The 25,135-nt window shown below is 35.6% G+C and overlaps 2 protein-coding genes across 2 annotated transcripts in view; one reads left to right on the top strand and one right to left on the bottom strand.

The window, feature by feature from the left end:
* LOC112047351 (probable 39S ribosomal protein L24, mitochondrial) overlaps positions 1 to 25,135 on the top strand; it is a 503,102-nt gene that overhangs the window by 61,688 nt on the left and 416,279 nt on the right. The gene's annotated exons all lie outside the window — the stretch shown is intronic.
* Positions 1 to 25,135, bottom strand: part of LOC112055612 (protein madd-4) — a 352,294-nt gene that overhangs the window by 8,333 nt on the left and 318,826 nt on the right. The window contains exons 13-27 of the mRNA XM_052886188.1: positions 24,218 to 24,342; positions 22,732 to 22,773; positions 21,382 to 21,624; positions 18,015 to 18,135; positions 17,164 to 17,285; positions 14,167 to 14,248; positions 11,566 to 11,733; positions 10,565 to 10,747; positions 9,816 to 9,968; positions 8,441 to 8,619; positions 7,725 to 7,828; positions 6,864 to 6,970; positions 2,895 to 2,987; positions 1,840 to 2,108; positions 1,369 to 1,477 (exon numbers count right to left, since the gene is read on the bottom strand). Of these exons, the coding sequence (XP_052742148.1) occupies positions 1,369 to 1,477; positions 1,840 to 2,108; positions 2,895 to 2,987; positions 6,864 to 6,970; positions 7,725 to 7,828; positions 8,441 to 8,619; positions 9,816 to 9,968; positions 10,565 to 10,747; positions 11,566 to 11,733; positions 14,167 to 14,248; positions 17,164 to 17,285; positions 18,015 to 18,135; positions 21,382 to 21,624; positions 22,732 to 22,773; positions 24,218 to 24,342 (2,100 nt within the window). The remainder of the gene's footprint in view (positions 1 to 1,368; positions 1,478 to 1,839; positions 2,109 to 2,894; positions 2,988 to 6,863; positions 6,971 to 7,724; positions 7,829 to 8,440; positions 8,620 to 9,815; positions 9,969 to 10,564; positions 10,748 to 11,565; positions 11,734 to 14,166; positions 14,249 to 17,163; positions 17,286 to 18,014; positions 18,136 to 21,381; positions 21,625 to 22,731; positions 22,774 to 24,217; positions 24,343 to 25,135) is intronic.

Genomic DNA, 25,135 nt, shown 5'->3' with positions numbered 1-25,135 from the left:
TGATAAAAGTCAAAATTCCTTTATTTAAATTAGGATAAGTTTACGAATCACTTTCGAAGAGTCAGTATATTATTAGATAATGGTGATAATAAATGGAAGCCGTGATAGCCTAGTGGATTGTGACCTCTGCCTTCGATTCCGAAGAATGTGGGTTCGAATCCGGTCCGGGGCATGCAACACCAACTTTTCAGTAGTGTGCATTTTAAGAAATTAAATATCACGTGTCTCAAACGGCGAAAGAAAAACCTGCATACCAGAAATTTTTTTTAATTCTCCGCGTATGTGAAGACTGCCAATCCGCATTGGGCCAGCGTGGTGGACTATTTGGCCTAACCCCTCACATTCTTAGAGGAGACTCGAGCTCAGTGCTGAGCCGAATATTGGTTTATAATGATGATCTTAATTAATAATTAGTCAAAAACTTAAAATGAAAATCGTAATATACGTACAAAGTTACATAATATAAAATCAAAATTATCGAGTAAGTATTTGCTATCAATATTTAAAGCTAAAGCGAATTTACAAAATTAGTTCCCATGTTTCAACGTGAACACGTGATATATTGAAAAATTTCAGCCGAAGTAATAATTAAATCGGGCGTATAATTAAATTTTCATATTCGTGTAATATTGGAAAAGTTCTCCTTGGCTCATGGTTCAAATAGTTTTGCGAAGTTTCTTGACTTGAAAATTTCTATTCATTAAATTCGAATCTGGATCAGCTATGAATAACAGCCTCAGTGAGAGCCGACGTGAACTGAACGCGAACATTTTTATAAACTTCTGAAAGTAGGCTCGATATGGAGTCGCAAGCGTATGGAATATAAACGAATAAAAACACATCTAATTCATTTGGTTTAAAGCAATTAACTAAATTTACAAAATTGAAAAATCTTTATACTTAAAAGCAAAAGGTCACTCATAACGAATAACCTTTTGCTTTTATAATATATCGAAGACCGCTTGACATAAAAAGATGAAATTTGGCAGGGAGGTAGTTTGTAGTCAGTAAACGTCTATTAAGAAGGTCTAAGCGCGGACGAAGTCGCGGGCGTCCGCTAGTCATAAAATTTATAAGATATGAGGATAATTTTGAGCATTCAAACGGTCTTCAAATCGCCTATAAGCCATATCAGCCTAAATTAGTACGTACGAGCATGCCATACGTAATATTTTAGTCCACTCAAAGTTCGAAATGTTGTTCATCCCTAACATCACAACCGCGTTATAAAAGTTGATTCTTCAGGATATTCATGTAATCATGTCTTTCACCGACAGACACGTAGTTTCGAAGACGAAAAACAATATTAGAGATAAGTATAACAATATTAGAGTTCAAGGGTAGGTCGGGTATAAAAAGATTACTTACTTGACAAATGGCACCTCTAATTTGGTGGCCAGTTTGACCACACTGCGCACTGCACGCAGACCACTCTGTGGTCTTCCACTTGTAGTCGTTTACATCAGGTGGCGGTGACCTAAGGAAATGACATCGTATTAATGCTAAAAACCAGACAGCTTTCAAAGTGAAATGCTTTTTTTAGATTAGAAAAAGTTTAAAAAATAAAAAAAACTTAATGTTAAATCTCACAGTTTATCACTCCTATTATGTTATAGTGCATGAAAATATGATAGGTACTAGTCGGCTCGTAATTTATTCAATTGTCCATATTTAATTAAATTATAGTACACTCTAGTATAAAGTTTTCAATAAATTAGGTAAAATTAAAAAATTGATTTTGCTTAAAATTCAATAAGGTGACATACACTTACACATTGTACTTTAAAAGCTATATAAACCGAATAATTTATTAATCGAAGAAAAACATTTAAAAATTACCATTTTTTCGTAGATACAGTGGTCGTGTCAACCAAATCACCAATCCCTTTTTTCAGACTTTCTATTCTGCCTTCTTCGATGGTATTTCTATTGTAATCCTCGTTAACAATGATGATATCAGAGTCATCGTCTTCTGGGAACACTATTTGTTTGTCTTGAAGGTTTAATACTTGCGCCTGGATCGGACTGCCGTAGTTCTGGTACATTATCACCGGGTCAGCCATCCTTTGACCTCTCGAGTTGCCAATGCGCTGGAAATTCCAGAACATCTGAACATATCAATGAAAACTGTCCATAGATTTCCCCACATTAATTGAATGTTTTAATGGTGTTAGATTGAATTTGAATAAGATGTGTTTGGTAATGCATAAACAATAGGTAATTATTCGAAATAAAAAAATACCTACCAAACAAAATTACTATATTAAGTAATTATATAGTAAAATTATTATTACTTGTAATTATTCTTAATACTAAAAAAATCGAGGATATAAAAAAGACAACACAAGTTAGTAGGTATATATCAACCATACCTATATGATCAAAATTCCATCTAAGTTGAAAAAATACACAGACCAATTAGAAGTCGAGAATTAAAAGTATAATTGTGAAATAAGTTAGTTACAAGGCTATTTCTCTCGATTATTTTTACATCTTTCATGTCCAAAACCATACAAATCCATTACCCGTGATCACGAATACTTGCAGTTATAGAACTAAAAAGAATGTCAACACAGTATGAACCCGAAAGACCATTTAATGTAGCGTTACTGTAAGTTTTCAAATGCACTAAATTAATGTTATCGACAATTCGTTATCGTATAGTTTTTTGGTAGGTATTTGAGGTAAAGGACATAAAAAAATGCTCACTTTGGAGGTATAGGGTTAATTTAACCCACTTCTCCCCAGCCAGGTCTCCAGCTCTGTCTTTGGATAGTCTAAGGGACAATTTTTCAGCCTCTCCTCAAATACCTATTAATTTTTTTTTAATTTACACTGAGACTTTAGTACTGTTTAGATCCCATGACTCATGCTCTAGTTTGGTAACGTCTCACCTGTAGTTGCATGACTAGGTAATGCAGGCACGGCAAAAGCCTGGAGGCACCATTCCGTTTTGGCGGAAGCATCTGAGATGACACGGCGGTCTCCTTTAGATATTATCAGCGGCAGCGTGCGAAAATTGTTTTTACATATATATATTGAATAGTGATGGACAAACCAGTATGATAATGATGATATGATAAAAAATACTTTGAAAAACAGACAGACAGGACAGACAGTGACAGTCAGTTGACAGTTGATAATAAGGTATATTAACGACTTTTTCCTATGCGTGATGGAGAATATGCTGATGTCTTCGGATCTATAAAGATATTAAATCGGCATTAAGTAATACATGTTGGAGGAAGTACTTAGTTAGAACAGAGTTGGTTGTATATATTGTTATATACAACCAACCAAACCAAAATATTGTTATTTAGAGTGTCGGAAAGAGTTCATAGTAGGTTTTTGAAAAGAGTTCATATTTAATTTGAAAGGTAGAGTTTTCTCCGATATATATATTAATATAAGGCGATGACAATAATTGAAACAAGGTTCAAAATGAACATTTAAGTTTTTATTGTAATAAGTATATTTTTAATAATCTTAGTAGGACTCATGGCCATATACCTATAGGCAACATATGTGTTCTGTGCTTTACGCCAAAGTAGATGTAGCTTGTGTGATGGATACTTAAGTTAATACTTAAGTTAATACTCCAAGCATAGCTCGCATAGCCTTCTAATAAGGCCCATAGTTAGCGACCAAGTTTCGGTTCCGTAGGTCATCACTGACAACACACACTGTTCGAAGACTTTCGTCTATAGGCACTGAGGAATTTCGGACGAAAAGATGTGGAGTTTCGCGAACGCTGCCCAGCCAAGCTGGATTCGGTGATTCACCTTTCTCGAAATTGGACCTACCTAACTGGACTGTCCGCTTGGACGCAGTTCCACAGAATACATGGCAGTAGGCAAGGTTACTATCTACCTACTGCGCCAATCGGCGGACAATAAATTTAACTTGATTTTGTGTAATCCGTGATTCTGATAGAGATACTCCAAAATCACATACTCGTACGTTTACGTTACTCGAATCGTTAAAACGGCAAAGTGCCGATTTAATGATTCAAGCCGCGTAACGTAACACAATAGTGTACGGAATAGAAGCCTGCGATACCCAGACATGGTACATTTTATGAAGACTAGAAGTTTATCATTATGGTTCTGCCTCCTAACATAGGTGAGTATCATCATCATCATCATCATCATCATCATCATCATCATCATCATCATCATCATCATCATCATCATCATCATCATCATCATCATCATCATCATCATCATCATCATCATCATCATCATTATTAATCCACATTCTTTCATTTTATAGCCTCAATAGCTCAACGGTAAGAGCGGTCGGACTCATCACCGAGCGGTGGTGGTTCGATCCCCGCCCCGTTGGTCTATTGTCGTACCCACTCCTAGCACAGTCTTTTCCGACTAGTTGGAGTGGAATGGGAATATTGGCCATATTAAAAAAAAGGATAGGTATGGCAAATATTCTTTTAAAAAAAAAAAAAAATTCGGCTCACTGCTGAGCTCAAGCCTCCTCTCAGAATGAGAGGGGTTAGGTCAATATTCCACGCTAGCCCAATGTATATTGGATCGGTGAGTATACCTAATTATGGAGTTTGAAATGTGGTGTTTTTAATTTTTTGAAAATTTACTAGCCGACGCCCCGCGGTTTCACCCGCCTAGTTCCCGTTCCCATGAGAGTACGAGGATAAAATACGACGCTTACAAATAACGTGGCTTTCACTACAGATCCTTAAAGTTTAAATTATAACAGAGTTTTTTGAGGAGTTTGAGAAGCTAAGTGACTGATTACTGGGGACATGATTTTTTAAATCACGCGGAGAAATAAATTAAAAAAAATCGCTTTTTACTTGTATGTATGGTTGGTTGATCTGGACCCTTGAAACTTACTGCCTTTCAAGGCTACCACGGTCTGAACTCCATAATTCGCTACAGTAGTATTTAGCTAATGGATTAGCTAGTTAGAAGCATAGGTTGTCATTCTTCCAGCCTTCATAAAATAAGGTAGGTCGAGCTACCGCAGGCTTTCGCTCTAGTATAGGTGCGTCAGTTACAATGATTTGCTATCTACAACCATCCGGCTAAGTTCAACAATAAAACGCCAGTAAACTTTACGACCGCTCTTTACGGCCTCATAAAATTATTATTGAATGTACATTATATACTTGGCAGTATCACAGGAAAGGTCAAGGCTTTCGAGGGACTGAGGCGATTTTTTTTTAATTTGATCGTTTCACACTAAATTGGGGAAAAGGTTTATCTGAAAAACAGTCCCACTTCTGTTACTTTATACTTCTTTTGTTTGAGTTCATGCTATAAAATATCAAAGGTAATATTTTAAGAGTTTATGGTGAGGGAACGAATTTGTAAAGAAATATCAATGTGATTTTTAACAAGAACAAAGTTTACCTTAAAATTAGCGTATTTTAAAGTAGCTTTTGCACGCGGCGTCGCTTGCGATCTTCTTTGTACTCGTATTTCTGACTAGCTGACGCCGCGCGGTTTTACCCGCGTGGTTTCCGTTCCCGTAGGAATACGGGGATAGTATATAGCCTATAGCTGTCCTCGATAAACGGGCTATCTAACACTGAAATAATTATTCAAATCGGACCAGTATTTCCTGAGATTACCGCGTTCAATCAAACAAACAAACAAACTCTTCAGCTTTATATATTAGTATTGAAGTATTGATTGTGTGTATGCAAAATTTTACGTAAGTTTTTCACAGCGTGAAAGCCTAACTAACATTTGCGTAAACAAACTAACATTTGCATTTGTATACGATACGTCCAATAATATACTAACTCATGCACGTCACGTACAAAAATCGTCTTACGTATAACACGTAAAACAGAAATTTAATTTTCAGAATTTCCCGGAAACAATTAGTTGAATATAACACAGAAATATTTTATAACAATCTCATAAATATTTAATACGCAAATCTGAAACGGCCTTGACCGAATCTCTGGCCGAGATTTAGTTAAATTTCTCTTCAAGTATTTCATAAGAAAGTGCAGAGGAAATCTCTAAAAGTCTTTATAACCGAGCATGCTTTCTGCTTTCCAACTTATTCTATATTCATGCCCCGTAAAGGAGATTTACTATTTTCATTTGTGTCGGAGTTAAAATACATCGTGCCGATATTACGTTCGGTTATGATAATTTTTATAGTGGCAATTTATTGTCAATTTTGTGATCTAGACTGGTTTTATTGGGCGCCGCCATTGTTATGAAAATGTGGTTTAATATCGGTTTCCGATTTATACGCCTAGTTTGTGAAATTGCTATTAATATTGGTCTGTTTTTTATTGTTTATAACGTCATGGAAATGTATATTAACACTATCGCGATATTGATTTTACCTATAAGTAAATTCTTACTTACCGAATGCCTTTTGATAATATCAAAGGATTATTTCTTTGAGTTTATAATAATGATTATCTCTCAACGACAGGCAATTCTTTGTACTCCATCATTCTAATTGTCTTGTAGGATGATACATCAATACAACCGCGAGAGAGAGAGAGAGAGAGAGAGAGAGAGAGAAAGAGAGAGAGAGAGAGAGAGAGAGAGAGAGAGAGAGAGAGAAGTACCGGACAAGGCAGGTATCAAAACCTAGATACGTCAGTCGTTTTAAAAAAAAATCACTGAACTCCTTTAATTAATGGTTTCCCATAGAACATAAGTAATATAATTATGTATTCGTAGGTCTGTTCTATTTTAAAGTCACCAAGTTATCACATCGACTTGTCCACAATAAATTTTTAGTATCACAATAAATAGAAGCTTAGTATAACAACAAATGCTTAGATAAATAAATAAATATTAATTATTCAGCAACAAATATATTTGTGTGTTTGTGTGTTTGTTCGTAGCTTTCACCTCGTTTTCGTCGTAAATGTCTCTCGCCTGCGAGTTGTAGCTGGGAGCCGCTTTGGTGCTCGTAGTGGGGTTGCCGTAGAGGGCGTCGCGGACTTTGTCCACTTTGCCTGACAACAAAGTTAACAGTAGATAATAGTGTCAAACTATAAAACAAACATTAGCTATGACGCGGTTTTATCCGCGATAATTCGTTTGTTTGGTTGTGTGATGATATAGACGAAGATTAATAAAATAGATATAAAGCGAATTTAAATGGTATTTTTAGAAGAGGAAGGTCAAATCTAAATTTCCTAAACCAATTTCAGGACATTAACAGCCTAAGTAGTATACCCCAAGCCAAAGAACAATGTTCTGTTCTATAAATTAACAATAAAAGGATTGTTGAGAATTGCAGAAATAAGGAAAATATGCAAGAATCGCAGCAACTGCGTAACCTCTTTTTTTATTTATTGCAAGTTAGCCCATGACTACAATGACCTGACGGTGTCTCCACAGGTGAGATTGTAGTCAAGGATTAACATGTATAGAATAAAAAATAAGTGTGTGTCAGCTCCGTAGCACGAATGGAGTTTCACTTTCAGATCGACTGTCTAAATAGGTGTATGTTGCCCCGCATCGTACACTATGTACGTCTCAATACTAACGCCTGAAAAGTGAAAGGTGCGCAACCGAGGAGCACCAGGCCGTGGCGTGCGCGCCCGCTATCACACGGTGAAAGGAGCACAGAATAATAGGTTGCGCGCAAAAAACGTAACGCTGTCATTCGGTCATCGAATTTTACTGCTCATATTTTTTTCTTATCGGGGGTTATGTATGAAAAATCGATTCTTAAGGAGTAAACTCCAAAAAAAAAAATGTTACCTTTCTGTCGGCCTTTATAGTTCTTCTTCTGGTCGGGCGGGCGCTGCTCGTGCGACTGATCGTCCGAGCGACCACCAATCATAGCGCGGTAGCGGCCGTCCGCTCTGCTGACAAAATCGTTGTTATAGTCTTTTATTTAATTCCAAGTTATTGTTTATTATTTAGGACCAACTATTTGGGATTTAATATTCAGGCTCGGATTTGAGGCTAGCCTGCCGTTTGGCCAGTGATTTGACTGAAAAAAAATTACAACATTTTTATTCTCCTATTTCAATAACACATTTGTACATAAAATTTTCAAGCAGCTATTTATGTAATGTATAAAATTGCAAAAGCCTTGTACCTGACATTAACAACCCAAGTTCGGCTCACTGTTGAACACGAGTCTCCTCTCAGAATGAGGCTAATAGACCACCACGCTGACCCATTGGCAGACTTCATACACGTCATATCCACGTATACGTACTTAATTTTATAAAATAAAATTGAATGTTCTGTATGCCTAGCATGCGACCTATCTCGTGAAGAGAAATAAACAAAACGGCAGTGGAGACCCAGTCCCAACGCAACGAGATATAGCGATATTTTCAATTGCACTGCAAATGGTTGACATTAATCGTATATTTCTCTTTACGAGGTGAGTAGTTTAATCCCATGTTAGGCCTACAGGCGGAATACCATCTCTATTTATAGAAAAATCCGATGGAAATGTCTACCTGTCTGCTAAAGGGGATGAAGGTTCGTCCAACGCTTTGTGCCTCTCGATCTCCTCGCTGGACGGGAACTCCCCGGGCCTCGGCTTGACCAGCAGGGTGAGGTTGGCGCTGGACCGACCCGCCACACATGTGTACACGCCGTGGTCTCGGAGTGACAGGGATGTGATGCGTAGGGCACCCTGTGTTGGAAATATATATATATATTAATATTATATTATATTATTAAACTAGCGGACGCCCGCGACTTCGTCTGCGTGAAACCCTACAACTACGCCTACGCCTACCCTACCCCTACCATACCAGTATGCTAGGGGTAGGGTAGGCGTAGGCGTAGGCGGACCATGCGACGGCGACAGAAGCTTAAAAAGTGGAGTAACTTCTCCCGTTTTCGGACGTGTAGGAGCGAATGAATTCGCGGACGTCTGTTAATGTTTTTTTTTAATTATTATACTTGTCTTTATCCATTAACATTTTATTCCGCTTTCGTCTAAAACTACGAAAAGGTAGATCAATTTGTTTCTCGTATAGGAGTGAGTAATATTATGGTGGCAATTGAATCCGAGACTTCTTAAATTAGTTATTTCTAGGTACTTCAAATGTGTTTTAGAGAAATAAGTTGAATTTTTATTTACGTCTAACTCAAAATTAGTAATTACTAGGACTTCCCTAAGTCCCTTTAAAGTTCAGTACTCTTTATCTAGAATTAATTGGCGTCTCCATGCAAGTTCGACTTATAGATGTTCTACTGTATCTTTAATAGTTGCAAGTCAACGCAGTACTGGCAAAGTTGAATAAATTTCTACTGTCTAAAGCGGCGTCTGTGGAACGTTTTTGCTAATGTTATTTACGGCCTGTCGGAGCCAACTGCGCACAATTTCTTATGCGGAATTGAAACAATTAGAGTGGCCGAAATATTACCACCAATTTATATAAACAATGAGTTTAATCTTAAAGAATTGATTTTCAATTATATTGCATCGAAACAGAGAGTACCTACTAGCTAATATCAAATGTTATCAAAGAGTATAGAATGTTTCTAGACTGTGCAACGTACGCGTAGGTACCTTTAAAAAGAATAAGTAAGTATTTTAACCGTCTAAATAGACAGTGTAAATAGACGGTTAAAATTCTTTTAATTTGGGATTTATAAAAATATTTGCCTGATTAAATTATTTTACCATTCATAGATATAGGTTTTATTTACCACTGTTGCAGTAAATGTGAAATACAATACTATATTATCTAGACTAAAATGTACATACATAATTTGGTATTATAACAAATGCGATGCATGCTTTTCTAGACAATAAAAAAGACACACAACATTTACAGTAAGTATAAGTGTAACATTAAGACACAACATAATTATCAGTACCTTTTTGGAAATCTTGTATTTCTTCGACTTGGCGATGATCTGATGATCCTTGGCCCACTGGATCTTCGTCCTGTTGTACCCTTTCACGGGGCATTTGATCTTTACTTGCGTGCCGTAGAATATCGTCGCGGAACCTCCCACTTTTACTGTCACCTGTTTCATAAATAACAGTGAGTTTTTATTTGTTTTATTACTTTGAACTAAAATATGTAGGTATATTCTCTTTCTATAAATGTGGATAGAAATTTAAAAGTATGTTGAAAATGATGTCAGACAATATTTTTAATATGTGAAAATTGTCAAAATTTACTGATGGAAATCTAAAAACAGACATGAAAATAATTTATTATTAGAAATGATATCACTCTCTTCAACGCAATATTTTAAAGCCTGAGCTAATGATAGTTTGGAAGATTCATTTTACCTTTAATTAAAAAGATTCAATTAAAGTTATATAATTTTTTAGATCATATTTTAAGACATAAACATTGTCTACTGTACTCGTATACTCGTAGCTGTTAAATTTTGCTATTTTGCTAGGTAAAAGGGTAAAAATAAGTATGTCACAATGCTCTAGTCTAATGTGTCACTTATGAGCAGATCAATTTGTTTCTCGTACCTATGAGCCCTCACTACGTTCAGAATTCAATGTTGAATCAATGTCGGTACCAAACAAAAATTCACTTGTTGAACAAAATATTCGCATAATCAAGAACTACTAGGATAACATAAAGGAATGGAAAGTAAACCTTTTTCTTCTTAGGGTCGTGCTGTATGTAGGAGGAGTTGGCGAGCGCGATCTCCGGCGCGGCCGTGTCCAGCAGACACGGGCGACTGTTGCACGCCTTGGTGCTGGCGGGACGCGGCGCGCTGCACTGGGACGGCGGCCGCTCCACCACGTGGGACTGCGCCATTATTTGCTTGCACACCACCTACCATCACTTTTTTATTATTAAATGACCAGGGTAGTTTCACCAGTAGACTTAGCATGCGTCAACGACATTTATAGAAATAACCCTTCTTGTAGTCGGCTAAAAAGATTCGGATGGTTGTTGCTATTGTATACGATAGAGAAAGGCAAAAGTAAATATAACTGTAGGCGATTCATTTTGTTCGAACTGAATTGGACTGTATTGTGTCGTAGCAAGAGTCGTTATTAATTTAAATAACGTTGCGGGGTGTATATTCTGAATTATGTAGTCTTTGATACAACAACGGTCGTACCATTAATTGTTGCGTACCATTATTTGCTTGCACACTAGTTAACTCTGTGTATTTCATATTCTTAAAATAATTCAAGATTAATGCAGGCACATGCTGTAGGGTACCACCACCGCGTTGGTCACTTGTCACCTGCGTTGGTATATACAAGTATACGAGTACATGCAAGTGTATCTCGCGTTGTTTCATCCCTCCGCCGCATGTCTTGGACCAGTCGCCGGCGTGCCAACGCACGGGACAGTCCAGCACGTCGCAGTACTGACGGTTGGACGGCTGCGGGCACATGTTGTTGGCACCACCACCGCGTTGTTCACTCGTCACCTGCGTTGGTATACATGCAAGTGTACCTCGCGTTGTTTCATCCCTCCGCCGCACGTCTTTGAGCACTTGGACCAGTCGCCGGCGTGCCAGCGCACGGGGCAGTCCAGCACGTCGCAGTACTGGCGGTTGGACGGCTGCGGGCACATGTTGTTGGCACCACCACCGCGTTGGTCACTTGTCACCTGCGTTGGTATACATGCAAGTGTACCTCGCGTTGTTTCATCCCTCCGCCGCACGTCTTTGAGCACTTGGACCAGTCGCCGGCGTGCCAGCGCACGGGGCAGTCCAGCACGTTGCAGTACTGACGGTCGGGCGGCGGCGGCTGCGGGCACATGCTGTTGGGCACCACCACCGTGTTGGTCCCGCCGCGGGTCACCTGCGTTGGTCCAATTATGAGTTACGTTACATGAAAGAGGAAAGGGGTATGGGCGTAGTGTGTATTGTCAATGGCTATAGATTTATTATATTTATGCAATTTATTTTATGCAAGATATTTATTCCGCAAACTTGTCGCTCGTTTGAGTACCGTTTGAGTATAATTATGATGGCAGCGAGTTTTGAGATCTTAATAATGTTTAGTTTACGTGGATATCGTTTTTGATGCTACCACAATTATTCACTTCTAAGTGTCATGGTGATTTTATTTCTAAAAGAAACACGCATAGCTTTAATGTCCAAAGGAATAGCGTGTAATTTCATGATGATCTATTTATTAATATTAATATCACACACATTGACACCGTAAATATTGTCTGTGTGGTCATCATGTATTAGTTATATTTCCAGTGAAATACGTCATACCTACATAGGATTTATATAAATAACTGAAAGTCTGCGATAGCCAAACATACCTTACTTTGAAAGTATGTCAGGCTATGGGTAAGTACGTCAATCAATCTTCATAAAATGAAGTATGTCAGGCCCTCATTCTATAATTCAGTCAGATTGTATGTATATATATCTTAAAAATACAGTGTAAAACACTTCTATTGTCTCTTGCATAACCCCGATATCAACTAGCGCGTAAAACATAAATTTTACGCTCAAGTGTATAAAAAATGATAAAATAAAAGTAACTCTTTTGTTTCCTACGACGAGCGCTCCCGCTGAATCCAATTATGTATCACGTTTTATTTTCCAATGTCTATAATAGGTCAAGAGCTGACAGACGATTTGCGCTTATCAATTAAAATATATATGGTTCTAGATATAAAATAAGTAATGCAACTTAATACTCCATCTAGGTTACTTGCCATGCAAACATACATTTTTCATAAAAGTATAGCAGTTAAAATGTACTGTAGTTGTATAGAAAATTGCTCACAACTTCTTCGCAATTTCACATATTCCGTTTAAGTTTAAGCATAATATGAGTACCTATATCATAACCTAAAGTCATATTTTAAAGTTTTTCATACATCTTCTTATCTCCTGTTTTATTTTATATCACTAGGTATTAAGTAATCCATTCCTTTTTCGAAGATATGACCAATAGACACCATTACTTTTGCGTTTATATTTATATACCACATAGATACCGGTCAACTAGAGAACCTCCTCCTTTTTGAAGTTGGTTAAAAATTCACGTTTGAATTCTAGGACCAAAATAAATAAAACTCTTTTTAAAAAGTTAAAGCATTTATATTGTAACATTTATTCAAGTTATTGTATCTAAAAGTTAGTAGTAACAAATTATACAAAAGATTTGTCTGTCAGCTCTCTGGCTATAATACGTTCTTCGCTTTATTGGATCCCGATTAATAAAACCCTGTCCACGAAGTGTGAATATGATACAAAATATATTTCGATTGCCATTGGCAGAGAAGATTTACATATATTTTTATTTATTTTGTGTAATTTTAAGTTATTTTGATGCCCCTTGCATAAAATAACCAAAATAAGCATCCAGTGATTAACATTTATATTTTTTTTTGGTATAGGAATCTATTTTTTGTTGATGACTTTAGTAGGTACCAGGTTTTAAGGGCCCAGATCCTCAACTTACCAAGTATATTTTTTTATATTTACTAAGTGATATCATGAGGAATCATGTCTCCAGTTAACGGACCCTTACCTTCAGGGCAACTCTTCGCTAAATTTTGATCTTTGATCTCGTATGGCACATTATATTGAAAAATGTAAAATAACAAGCTGTCGCCCGCGACTTCGTCCGCCCTTAGATATTCTTAATCTGGTACTCTTGGAAAATTAAAACTAAATTTCAGCTTTGTACATCTAGAGGTTTTCAAGAATTCGTGATGTTTGTGATGTATAGATTATTTTGATTATTACAGTTTATACTTGGATGGTTGAGGGCTTGGACCCTTAAAACCTGCAAACTTTATAGTCGGTACCACATAATCATCATTATCAACCCATAATCGGCTCACTACTGAGTTCGAGTCTCCTCTCAGAATGAGAGGGTTTAGGCCAATAATCCACCACGCTGGCCCATTTGGTAGACTTCACACACGCAGAGAATTAAGAAAACTCTCTGGCAATCTCACGATGTTTTTCCTTGACTCTTTTATAATTTCTTAAAATGCACACAACTGAAAAGTTGGAGGTGCATGCTTCGGACCTGATTCGAACCCACACCCTCCGGAATGGAGGCAGAGGTCATATCCACTGGGCTCACGGCTCCATACTTGGTTACCACACTTACCTATATTTGTAGGAGCAAGGGATGACACACGTAGTTTTTATAAGACACTTCACTAAACTTTTAGCTCTTATAAGAAGACTTAGGCATCGTCATCGTCGTTTCATAAAATATATGAAGTAAAAGTATAAAATAAATATATGTAACCTCGTGTATGCACGTGACTTCCCTCGTCTGTATGCCGATTCCACACGACTTGGTGCATTGAGAGAACTCCGTGTAGTTCCATCTGCAACAAAGGAACGTTTCTATGCAAGTTCTTAACTTGAAAACATTCTTACATACTTAAGCGTAACTTTGTGACACGTGCAAATACTCACGTCCTCGGCGACGAGTCGACTTATTACTTATTCGCTTAAGTTTCTTTTAAGCTTTTATTTCTTTGCATGGAGAAACTTGAAAGCGATCTCTTTTGTATGTTTACTGAAAAATTTTCTCATTCTGTTATGAAATACATTTTAAGTTTATAGTCAATAGGTAAATAAGTCGGAATAGTTTATTATTAATTTTTAATAGGAGTAAAAATAACGTTTAAGTAATTATTTTTCAAGGAAACAACGGTTAAAAATTTGTACTTATTGAGGAAAATTCCAAAACATAATTTAAGAACCTAGTATTTTTAAATCCCATAAGTTCCTTTCCAACACAGACGAAAATGCAACTGACTGTGAATTTATTCATTTAATATAATAATCATAACTGTATGAACGCAATAAAATTGATAAGCTACTGCTACAAAAATTGATTATCGTATAATTTTGCACATATAATTTCTTTTTGACTTTTCGTATAAAATCCCATAAGTTCCTTTCTTAAGATAAGTTCCTTCTATTTATCTTTAATATATAAAATAATTTAATTCGTGAAAATATTACAAATTCGTGTGACTAAAACCACACTGATTCAACTAAATATTCCTAACCAAGACATAATTTTCTTCCTTTGTCTGTTACACGTGAAATACTCCAATATAATCCTCCTTCTTCTAGTTTTATTTCATTGACCATCCACTTGTAAGGTTACCAACAAAGCCATAATACATCAAGTCTTTACGGAATACTAAATTAACGAAGTTTCGGATTAATTCCTTCACGCGGGCGGGCCTCTCCTGGGACAAAGAATAAAATGAATATAATATAAGTATACCAAGTTGAGCCAGCCGAGGAATAAAATAAAAGATTATCACGGCTTATTACAAAAGATAAGTATAACAATATCACAATCTAAACAAACAATATTAAGCCATAACAGTAGTTTTAACTCAGTGCACTGTTTAAACCGTATTCTAGAGAGCTTTATACGTAATTTATTGTTATACTAACGCGTGGAGGGAGGCACACAAATTGGTCTTTATTGCAATGGCCATACAGACGAAAATGCAACTACTGTGGTTAGCGGGAACATAGGGTTGTCAGCGATAAATTTATGGAACCAATGCACATTGCACAGCCTCGGGCAAAAGTAAGACATTATCCCCGCGGATTTGGTGTGTGAATTTATTCATTTAACTATAATAATCTTAACTACATAAAGATAAAATACCACATTTATCTGTCTGTCTTAACGCGATGAAATTGTTATGCTACTGACTGTCGTATAATTTTTCAGTAAAAAAAAAACATGTTTTTGCACATATAATTTTCTTTTGAACTTTTTGTGTAAAATCCCTGACAAAAAAAAAGAAAATACATTATTGCTACTCGTAGGTGTAATTAGGCAGTTAATTTGTTTAGTAGACACTGAAATTCTGTTTACTTTGTCATTTACTTGAAAAATAAATTTATATCAATTGAAATGAAAATGGAGTTATAATACTTAAATACGAATATATGCGTCATTTATTACAAATATATGCATATTTTAGAGCAATAGCTGTTCATGGCTACTTCAAACATTTTTGTTTTAAAAGAAGTGTAACACCAACTCTGCAGTTGCTCTTTTGAATACTGTATTTTATATGTATTAAACTCCAAAGTGGCAACCCTGACGATAACATAATGCAGTGAAAACGTGTTAAAATATAAATTGAGCTAGTTTCAGCTCTGCCGTGCCGTAATGTGTTAAAAATAAAACAACACATTTGACATGATATACCGCACCTGAGTATTTATTATTGCACTATTTACTCGAATGTGTATCTTGTTATTTTATCTAGTTTATGGTTCAAATATGAAAACCGTACTGTTATAATTGAAATAATTAATATTGTACCCTTTCACTGAGTTGGTTTAATTTTGAAACAACAAGAGAACTTCGGTGTTTATTTAAGACTTTGATATTTTAGGCCTTTTTCGTGGCACAAATGGCGGTTTGTTTTTTGTTCACGTTAACTTAAAAGTTTGGTTTTTTCACAAGTGACTGTAGACTTAACTATAGATTTTCATTTCAACGTGTTACCTTCATACGTTCCCTAGATAAAAGGTCTTGAGTAGACAGACAGACGGACATCAAAGTGATCCCGTAAGCAGTGGCGTGCACAAGGTTTTAGCTAGAGTATGCACAATAGATACAAAAAGTTTAAAAACTATAACCCGCCTACGTAAAAAGGGGTCTAAAAAGGAAGATTTTTTTTTTCAGATTGAAATAGAGAAATGCATAGAAACAAAAATGGTCACGGTAGAACGTGGTCTAATACTAGTACTAGTAGTAAATGGAATCTGAGGTTTAAATTCCATCATATTTTTTTTTCTATAAAATTTATACAGCCTTTTAATAAAATTTATATCTCAATTTATATTATTATGAATCTTTTGACACTTCATTCATTAAAATCGGTTTATATAGGTACATAAACGATTAATAAATATTTACTGTAAAAATGTACATATATCGTGTATATATTTCACACCATTTTCATAATGTCAGAGTAATAATTAAAATTAAAATCGATTCAGTAATTTAGGCGGTACGGTGGAATATACATACATACATGTATACATAGACTTCCAAAATTATTACCCTTCTTTTTGGCTTCGCTGTAGTCGGGTAAAAAGGGAAATTACTATAAAGCGGGATCTTAAGTTTAACTTTGAGTCTTCAGGGTAGGCAAAGCATTTTTACATCAACGAAAAGCTGCTCACTCACTTTTGATGTACGGGACCCTAAGAAAAAAAGATAGTTTTAAGAAAGAAAGGGTTTCCTCACCGTGGCGGACAAGGGTGATCGTTGCAAGTCCGGACCCTGTTCTCGGGCTTGGTCAGGGGGTCGCACATGTACGGCGATGCGTTCTTGCCGTCTTCATCTCGCACGCATTGGATTATCAGCTCCTAGAACCGAGAGTAACTTTGAGTTTTGTATTAAGAGCACAATCTATAACAAACCAACGAACTCTTTATCTTTACTGAAGAGTTTGCATGTTTGCTTGAACGCGCTAATCTCAGGAACTACTGATCCGATTTGAAAAATTCTTTTAGTGTTAGATAGCCCATTTATCGAGGAAGACTATAGGCTATAAATTATCCCCGTATTTTTACGTAAACGGGAACCACGCGGGTGAAACTACACGGTGTCAGCTAGTATTTAATAAGAATGTCTGGTTAGAAGCAATACATATTTTTATTGTCCACTCATTCCACGAGTAGCATACACTAAATATGTTGTGAATTGCTATTGGTAAAATTGTTATTATGAGATATCACAATTTCAATATGGGATTAGTAAAATAGTAATAAATATCTTCGTGCGTTATTCCATCGCAAACCATTCAGCGGTTTTAGCTGTATGTTGATATAATAGTTGCCTTTTATATGACTAGCCAACGCTCCGCGGTTTCATCCTCGTAGTTCCCATTCTCGTGAGACTACGGAGATAAAAAATTGCTCATGATACTCACAAATAACGTGGCTTTCTAGTGATTAGATATAGAATAGAAGTACGACTAACTTGATCGTTTTTCCGGTAGGTAAAAGATCCTCTTGAGAATATATAAATTATCTAAGTAAGACTTACTTGGTTACAGTTTCTTTATAAGTTAAAAGAAATGCAAACAATCTGACCTGAACACCACTCAAGCAGGATGCACTACAACTCGTATAACCCTTCTCCTTCCAAGAATACGACTTGCCCGGCGAGCCCGGCGCCACCCTGATGTTGCTGGATGTGCCGAAGATCAGAGATCTGCTGAAAAGTCACTTATTTTAACATTAGCGGACTTCCGCAACTGCGTGGAAATCGATGTAATCTTTTAACCCCTATTTCGTTTCCTTCAATTTATATTTTCGCATGTTTTTTTTTCTATTATTTACAAGTTAGCCCTTGACTACAATCTCTGATATGATGAATCGATGATACCTGATGATGATGCAATCTAAGATGGAAGCGGACTAACCTGTTAGGAGGAGGAATTTACACTCCTTTCGGTTTGTACAAGGCATCGTACCGAGACGCTAAATCGATACATAAATGCCGGTAGGGTGGTAACTAGCCACGGCCGAAGCCTCCCGCCAGCTGAAACTACTGGTAGACGTCTTGTGGTTTGACCCGCGTAGTTGTACAGTGTCATCATAGTACGGGGATATAAATATATATAGCTTGTGTTACTCACTGATAGTGTAGCATTCTATTAGTAATTTTTTTTTAATAGGTTCAGGGGCTATGTCATGAAAGCGTAATTAACAAATTCATATTCGTATTATTAGTTAGGATGTTTTATTTGCGTATTGTTATTTCGGATGTGAATATTTTTTTGAATAGACAGTGTTTTTCTTTCTTCTAAGGCATAATTTATATAATTTAATCTTCTTTTAAAAAAATAATTGATGTTGGTTAGTCATGCTAAAACTGAAGTGGTTTAACCACAGAAGACAACATGTTTTTTTTGTATAAATATAATTGTGACTTCAAATTAATAAGAAACTAGGTCGAAGTCTAACCGGTTAGCTAGTGTTTGATAATAACTTTTTAAATTAGAAATGTTTACTATTCCACGCAAAAAGTACATCGATAAGATTATCGTGTTTATCGATAGCTCTTATCAGCGGAACGTTTTAAAGAGTTGTATTATAGTCACAGTCGCAAGTGAAGTGAAGTGTGATAAAAATGTCGCTGGACGTAAATATTAGTGAACCAGATGAGTTTAACTGCAGTGAATTACACAGTTGCATACAAAGTGTAGCGAATATCAAAGATATAAAAGATTTTACCTACCACGTTGACATTGTATCTGGTAAAGCAGACAACTATGTCGCTAATGTCTTTAGAATTATTATTGAAGAAACGGGAACTGATAAAGAACTGAGTGTTATAGTGAAAACTTTCATAAATACTTCAAGGCAGGAAGTATTCAGAGATTTACATAAAAGAGAAGTGCTCGCTTATAATGAAGTTATAGACAAATTTGGTGCTTTACAAAATCACATATCATTTGAAGATAGAATAGTGTTACCAAAATTTATATTTTCAAGTGTAGAGAAAAACAATGAAGTGATTGTTCTGGAAGACATGATGCTAAGTGGTTTTGCAGTTGACAATAAAATAGCTAAGTTCGAAAAACTGGATTACCTTCAAGTACGTCAAATTATACGAGAGTTAGCGAAATTTCACGGATTGTCTTTTGTATTAGAAAACAAAGAAGATGATTTCGAAAGCATAAGAAATGATTTTGAGGATGTGGTTTTTAGTAAAAAGTTCCTTGACAAGTCAAAATTAAGAAATTATTTCGTAGACTGTTTCCAAACATCTCTGAATCTCATAAATAATAAAGAAGTAAAGAAAAAGTTAGACATGGTAAAAGGTAGCATATTAGAATTATTAAGGACATACACGAAACCTAGAAAATATCATAACGTTTTCTGTCATGGAGATTGTTGGATTAGCAACATTCTTTTCAAAGAAGTAAGTATTTCTAATGTTGAAACAACAAATTTAACGAAGGCACTACATATATACTACGTTAATACGTGAAAAATTTGTACGTTTAAATGACGTAACGTAAATTTTGCACGCACAGTTTAATAATGAAACAAATTACTGAAGTTTACTGAAATCTTTCTGTGTGCTCTACAGACATTTAAATCCACTCATCTATCAATTAAATATCAGAAACTTAACTTAACTTTTACATACTGACTAATTACTAATTTTATATTTCTTATCTAAATACTAAACTTTATCCATTCAATCTTCAAAATATGTCGACATTATGGAAAAATCTCGTTGTTTCATGATATATAGGGACAATTTATATTGTAAACTATAAAGAAAAGACTACGTACATATTAACTGCGGCTAAGAATGGATGTAGAGGATGTTTTTATGAAAATAGTTGAAGATCTTATTGCTTAATTAATAATAATAAGTAGGTTGATGTAATATTTAGTATTCAAGTATTTTCTCAAGTTAACAAAAACAAAACGCGTACAATGCTAATTAAACCTAACGGGTACACAGTTAAATTCCAGCGTTGTGGTTTGAAGGCTTCCCGCGACATTGAGCGGTGTCGTGTGTATGTGTACATTAGTGACTGTTTGTTGATTGTTGTAACCTGAACGTAACCTAATCTGTGTTTGTTTTTTCAGGATACGGAAAAGATTTGTTTTTTGGATTTCCAAGCGATGCGATACGCGAGTCCAGCGACGGATTTACTCTACTTTCTATACATTTGCACCGATTCAGAGTTCAGATCTGAACATTTTACAGCCTTAAGAAATGACTATTATGATAGTCTTGAAGTATTTTTGGACCTCTTTGATATAGACGCCAGTAAAATTTATCCTAAAGTTGAATTTGAAAACGATGTCAGACAATTGCTGCCATTTGGTCTACTTGTTGCTCTACTAGAATTAAAATTAGTGACCACTTCACCTGAAGACGTTATTTCAACAGATAATGATGATGTTGAAAGTGCTGAAGATATTGTTACCGTCTCAGTAGGAGAAGATTTGTATAAACTACGAGTCAATGATGTCATTGATGAATCAATTGCCAATGGGGTTCTAGATCAGTTACTTCAGGATCTATTATAATAATTATCTTGAAGGGATTTGGAAATAAGATAATAATAGAAAATAATAGGTAATAATAATAGAAAAATAAATTTATTAGAATTATAATATGTTATTTTTGTACTAAGATTCATCTAAACGGCTTGGTTGTATACAACAATATTGTTGTATTACTAGGTATTTATTTAATATATTTATTTGTTATAACAACTCCACTGGAGCTTAAATGAACGGTAATGGTTTTCCGTTTAATTACCACAATTTCTCAAAATACACTGCACTCCTCAATACAAGACATAGTTTTTATACCCTTAGAGTTGAGACTTAACAAAAATAAATATAGCACTGTTACGGTAACACTGATCTGGAAGAGCTCACAAATAAGATATTAAAGTGTAATTAACAATAAAATTATAATTACCTATCACCGCCGTTATACGCTGGTGCACTAGAATCTCCAAATGAAGTTCCATATGCCATAGAGCATGGTTCCATGACGCATCGCTCAGTTTCTTCCGTGGGTTTTGGTCCCATACATTTGCTATCCGGTAGTTTTGCGATGGTGCGGCTGAATTCTAGAAATATCTTGCAATGTACTTCTTTCTTCCTCCATCCTTCGCCACACGTGACGCTACACGGGCTCCATTCGTCGTCTTTGATGTAACTATATGATAAAACAGAAGATTTTAGTACTAAAATATATATTAAGTTAACAAATATAAATGTAACTAATTTAGAAGACAGACCACGTGCAAAATGATTGCTGAATGCGTAAATTTATGATAAATATAATTTCATCTAATACATTGTATTCCACTAAAAGGTCCTAATGCTGAAGTTTTTTTCATTCTTAATGATTGATCATCCTAATTCTTTTGTGCCTTAAAACATGGTGAATGAAACATTCAATTCTAAAACATTATGTTAATTATAATTCTAGCACAGGGTAGTCCACACACAGTCATGCTGGGTGCACGGGGTCAGAAAGTATATTGAAAACTACCATCCTAAAAGTATCAGTTCTGGCTGGTATATGTAGAAGTATGTGCACCAGTGTTTGTCTGTATTCACCAATTGAACCTGTGAACTTGATTTATTATCACTGTTTAGCGGTAAGCAAATAAGATCTAAGCTATTGTCAAATCACTCGGTGAATGAAAGTTATCGAAGAAAATATAGCTTTGTCGGTGTCAGTGCAGAGATGTATAGTATCTTAGAGTATCGGAAAAGTGTTTCGAAGCGAAACAAAAAGTAGACAAACTTTAGATAGTGTAATATGTGCAAGGAAATACAAACTTTACTGTGCAGTGCATAGAGTTGAAAAAAGATTGAACGTAGAGAAAGCAATGGTCCGTGACAGGTAATGAACTGAAGGGTTCTTGTGGAATAATCGAAGACGGTGCATACGAAATTGACCAGTATAGAAGCTGTAAAATTAAGTGGTTTAAGGTCGATTTTCCTTTGCATTAATTTGCAATGATGTCTATCTTCTAGGCTATCTCGAAACACGAAACGTTACACGGCTTTCGAGTCAAAATGAGGGGACTGAGACGATAATTATTCTCGAATCGTCCTTAACCCATTAAAATTGTAAATGGTTTGAAGACGATCACTTTCAATTAATAAACATATAAGCTAGAAACAAAAGGGAGTAACAGCCACTGGATATGTGTATAGGGTAGGAACGTAATGTTTATTAACTGTAAAAAATGTGATGTTGTCTTGAATTCAAAAGTGAAACCTTTAATTAATACTGGTTAAGGTACAATACCTTACATACAACCAGCCACACGCAAAGAATATTTTGTAATTGCTGAAAACAACAACAAAATACTCTGAGCTATTTGAAAATACACGAAAGTGGTAATATAACGATAACTTTAAAAGATTGTAAAAAGTATAAATTAATGATCAAATAATTTATTATTCTAAAAACATGTCTTATTCAGTAACATATTTTATAAGTCTACTTTTAAAATTAAGGAACTCCTGATTGCAATTTAGTTTCAATCAATCAATAACGAAATCTATATTTAATAAAACAAATGTTAACGCATATATATATATTTATATACTACAAATATGTTTTTCGTAACAACAATATTTCTTGGAGCATAGATAGCTTATATGTTGAAGAGCAGAAACCATCGATCAGAACAATACTTCACATTAAAGTGCGGCCGCTCAGAGATTGCGTTTCTGACACCTGTCAATGTCACCTTTTTATATTTGTTAATTAATTAATTGTTAATAATTTTAGCCCAAAATTAAATAGTTTATCGTAAGTTGGCATAATTATTAAATTTTTAACGTTATTAGTCTTACTCGTTAGTAAGGTTAGTAAAAGATACTTAAATATCTCATTGACATTGACATAATCTCTCTCATTGATATTGACATGTGTTAGAATCAATCTATGAGCGGCTGGACTTTAGGCACATGTCCTTCAATAGACCTTGCGCTCATCTGCCTGAGGCATAGGTTTTTAAGGTAACCATACCCTTCTGCAATGCAATACTGATGATTGACAGAGGAATTACTAATGGATGTTAAGCTAATATAACTAACTTTTCTCCGGCTAATAAAGGAGGATTAATATTTTTTAAGTTATCCATTAGACACCTATATTAACGTGTGTATTCGAAAACTAATATTAGTTGTTAATTAATGATTTAGCGAATAATAAATTTAAAGACACTGAAGAACAGGTTTTATTTAACAATATTTTACTTTTAATTAACAATTTAGAAACGCAAACTTATCTTACATACATGCAAATAATGATTTCAAGAAACAATCTGAAAATGATATCATTAAGTAATCTTGGCTGGAGACATTATGAAAATTGTTTCAAATTAAAGCAACATTCGAAAGTGGTTCAAGGTTTATTAAATTTTATTTGACAAAGTAAATTAGAATTTAGGTACGTTTTGTAAACAAGATTATTAAATCCACAGAGCTTCAAGTTATTTTAAGATCTTAATGTAACTGGAATTGGCTTTGGTAATACTTGATTATTTGAAGAACCAATAACTTGATTTATAAAAGCCTAGCTAGCCCTTGTCCACGGCTTCGCTCGCATTTACGTCAAGTATGATTTTGCGAAGTTTGTAGACTCTGCTACCGGTTCGGAAAGCAGGTTCTGCTGAGAAGAGCCAACGAATATATTAATATTAGTAAAATTTTACAGTGACGAGATTTTATGTCTTCAGCCAAAATATTAGTAGATGATAGTAATAGTTCCTGGTAGGACTTACGTGGCTTCGACGGGCACATCCGGGTCTCCAATCAGCTGTTCGGCTTTCGCTTGAGGAGGTGGATACGGCTGTATCAGCGGCTGCGTGTGATACACCACGCCCGGGAGGAGATCCTCAATGTCGTCCTGAGATGAAAGACTGTTGTTTAGCTTTTAATGCTTATTTTAAACCTCAAAAGCAAAGATGTATTGTCTGTGGTAATGTAGTACTTTAACGGATTAACCTGTTTCAAGGTTACACACACAGCCACTCGGACATGGATGCTAACATACGTTCACAGTCCCATTAGAAAGTTTTTTTTTTTTTTTTCTTATTCTTTACAAGATAGCCCTTGACTACAATCTCACCTGATGGTAAGTGATGATGCAGTCTAAGATGGAAGCGGGTTAACTTGTTAGGAGGTGGATGGATGGTGGATGAAAATCCACACCCCTTTCGGTTTCTACACGGCATCGTACCGGAACGCTAAATCGCTTGGCGGTACGTCTTTGCCGGTAGGGTGGTAACGAGCCACAGCCGAAGCCTCCCACCAGCCAGACCTGGACTAATTAAGAAAACCTCAATTGGCCCAGCCGGGGATCGAACCCAGGACCTCCGTTTTGTAAATCCACCGAGCACACCACTGCGCCACAGAGGCCGTCAAAATGGATATATAACCTTAATGGATTAACCTGTTTTAAGGCTATAATTGTACACACATCCTCCTGGACATGGATCTTAACACGTTCACGGTCCCCATAGAAAGTTATCTTACCACCTCAAAAGTCCCAATAGGTTATCAGAAGGAAATTCACAAGTATTAGTACTATGAGCCCATATATATGGTTAGAGGAGAGAGTAGTATGAAACCACATTGAGCTCACTGCATTGTCAACGTGTTAAGGCTAGATTGACATTGCATTACATTTTTCACAGTAT

The sequence above is a fragment of the Bicyclus anynana genome, chromosome 2 (genome assembly GCF_947172395.1).
Source record: "Bicyclus anynana chromosome 2, ilBicAnyn1.1, whole genome shotgun sequence".
Taxonomy (NCBI): Eukaryota; Metazoa; Arthropoda; class Insecta; order Lepidoptera; family Nymphalidae; genus Bicyclus; species Bicyclus anynana.
This window is presented reverse-complemented; position numbering and strand designations above follow the sequence as displayed.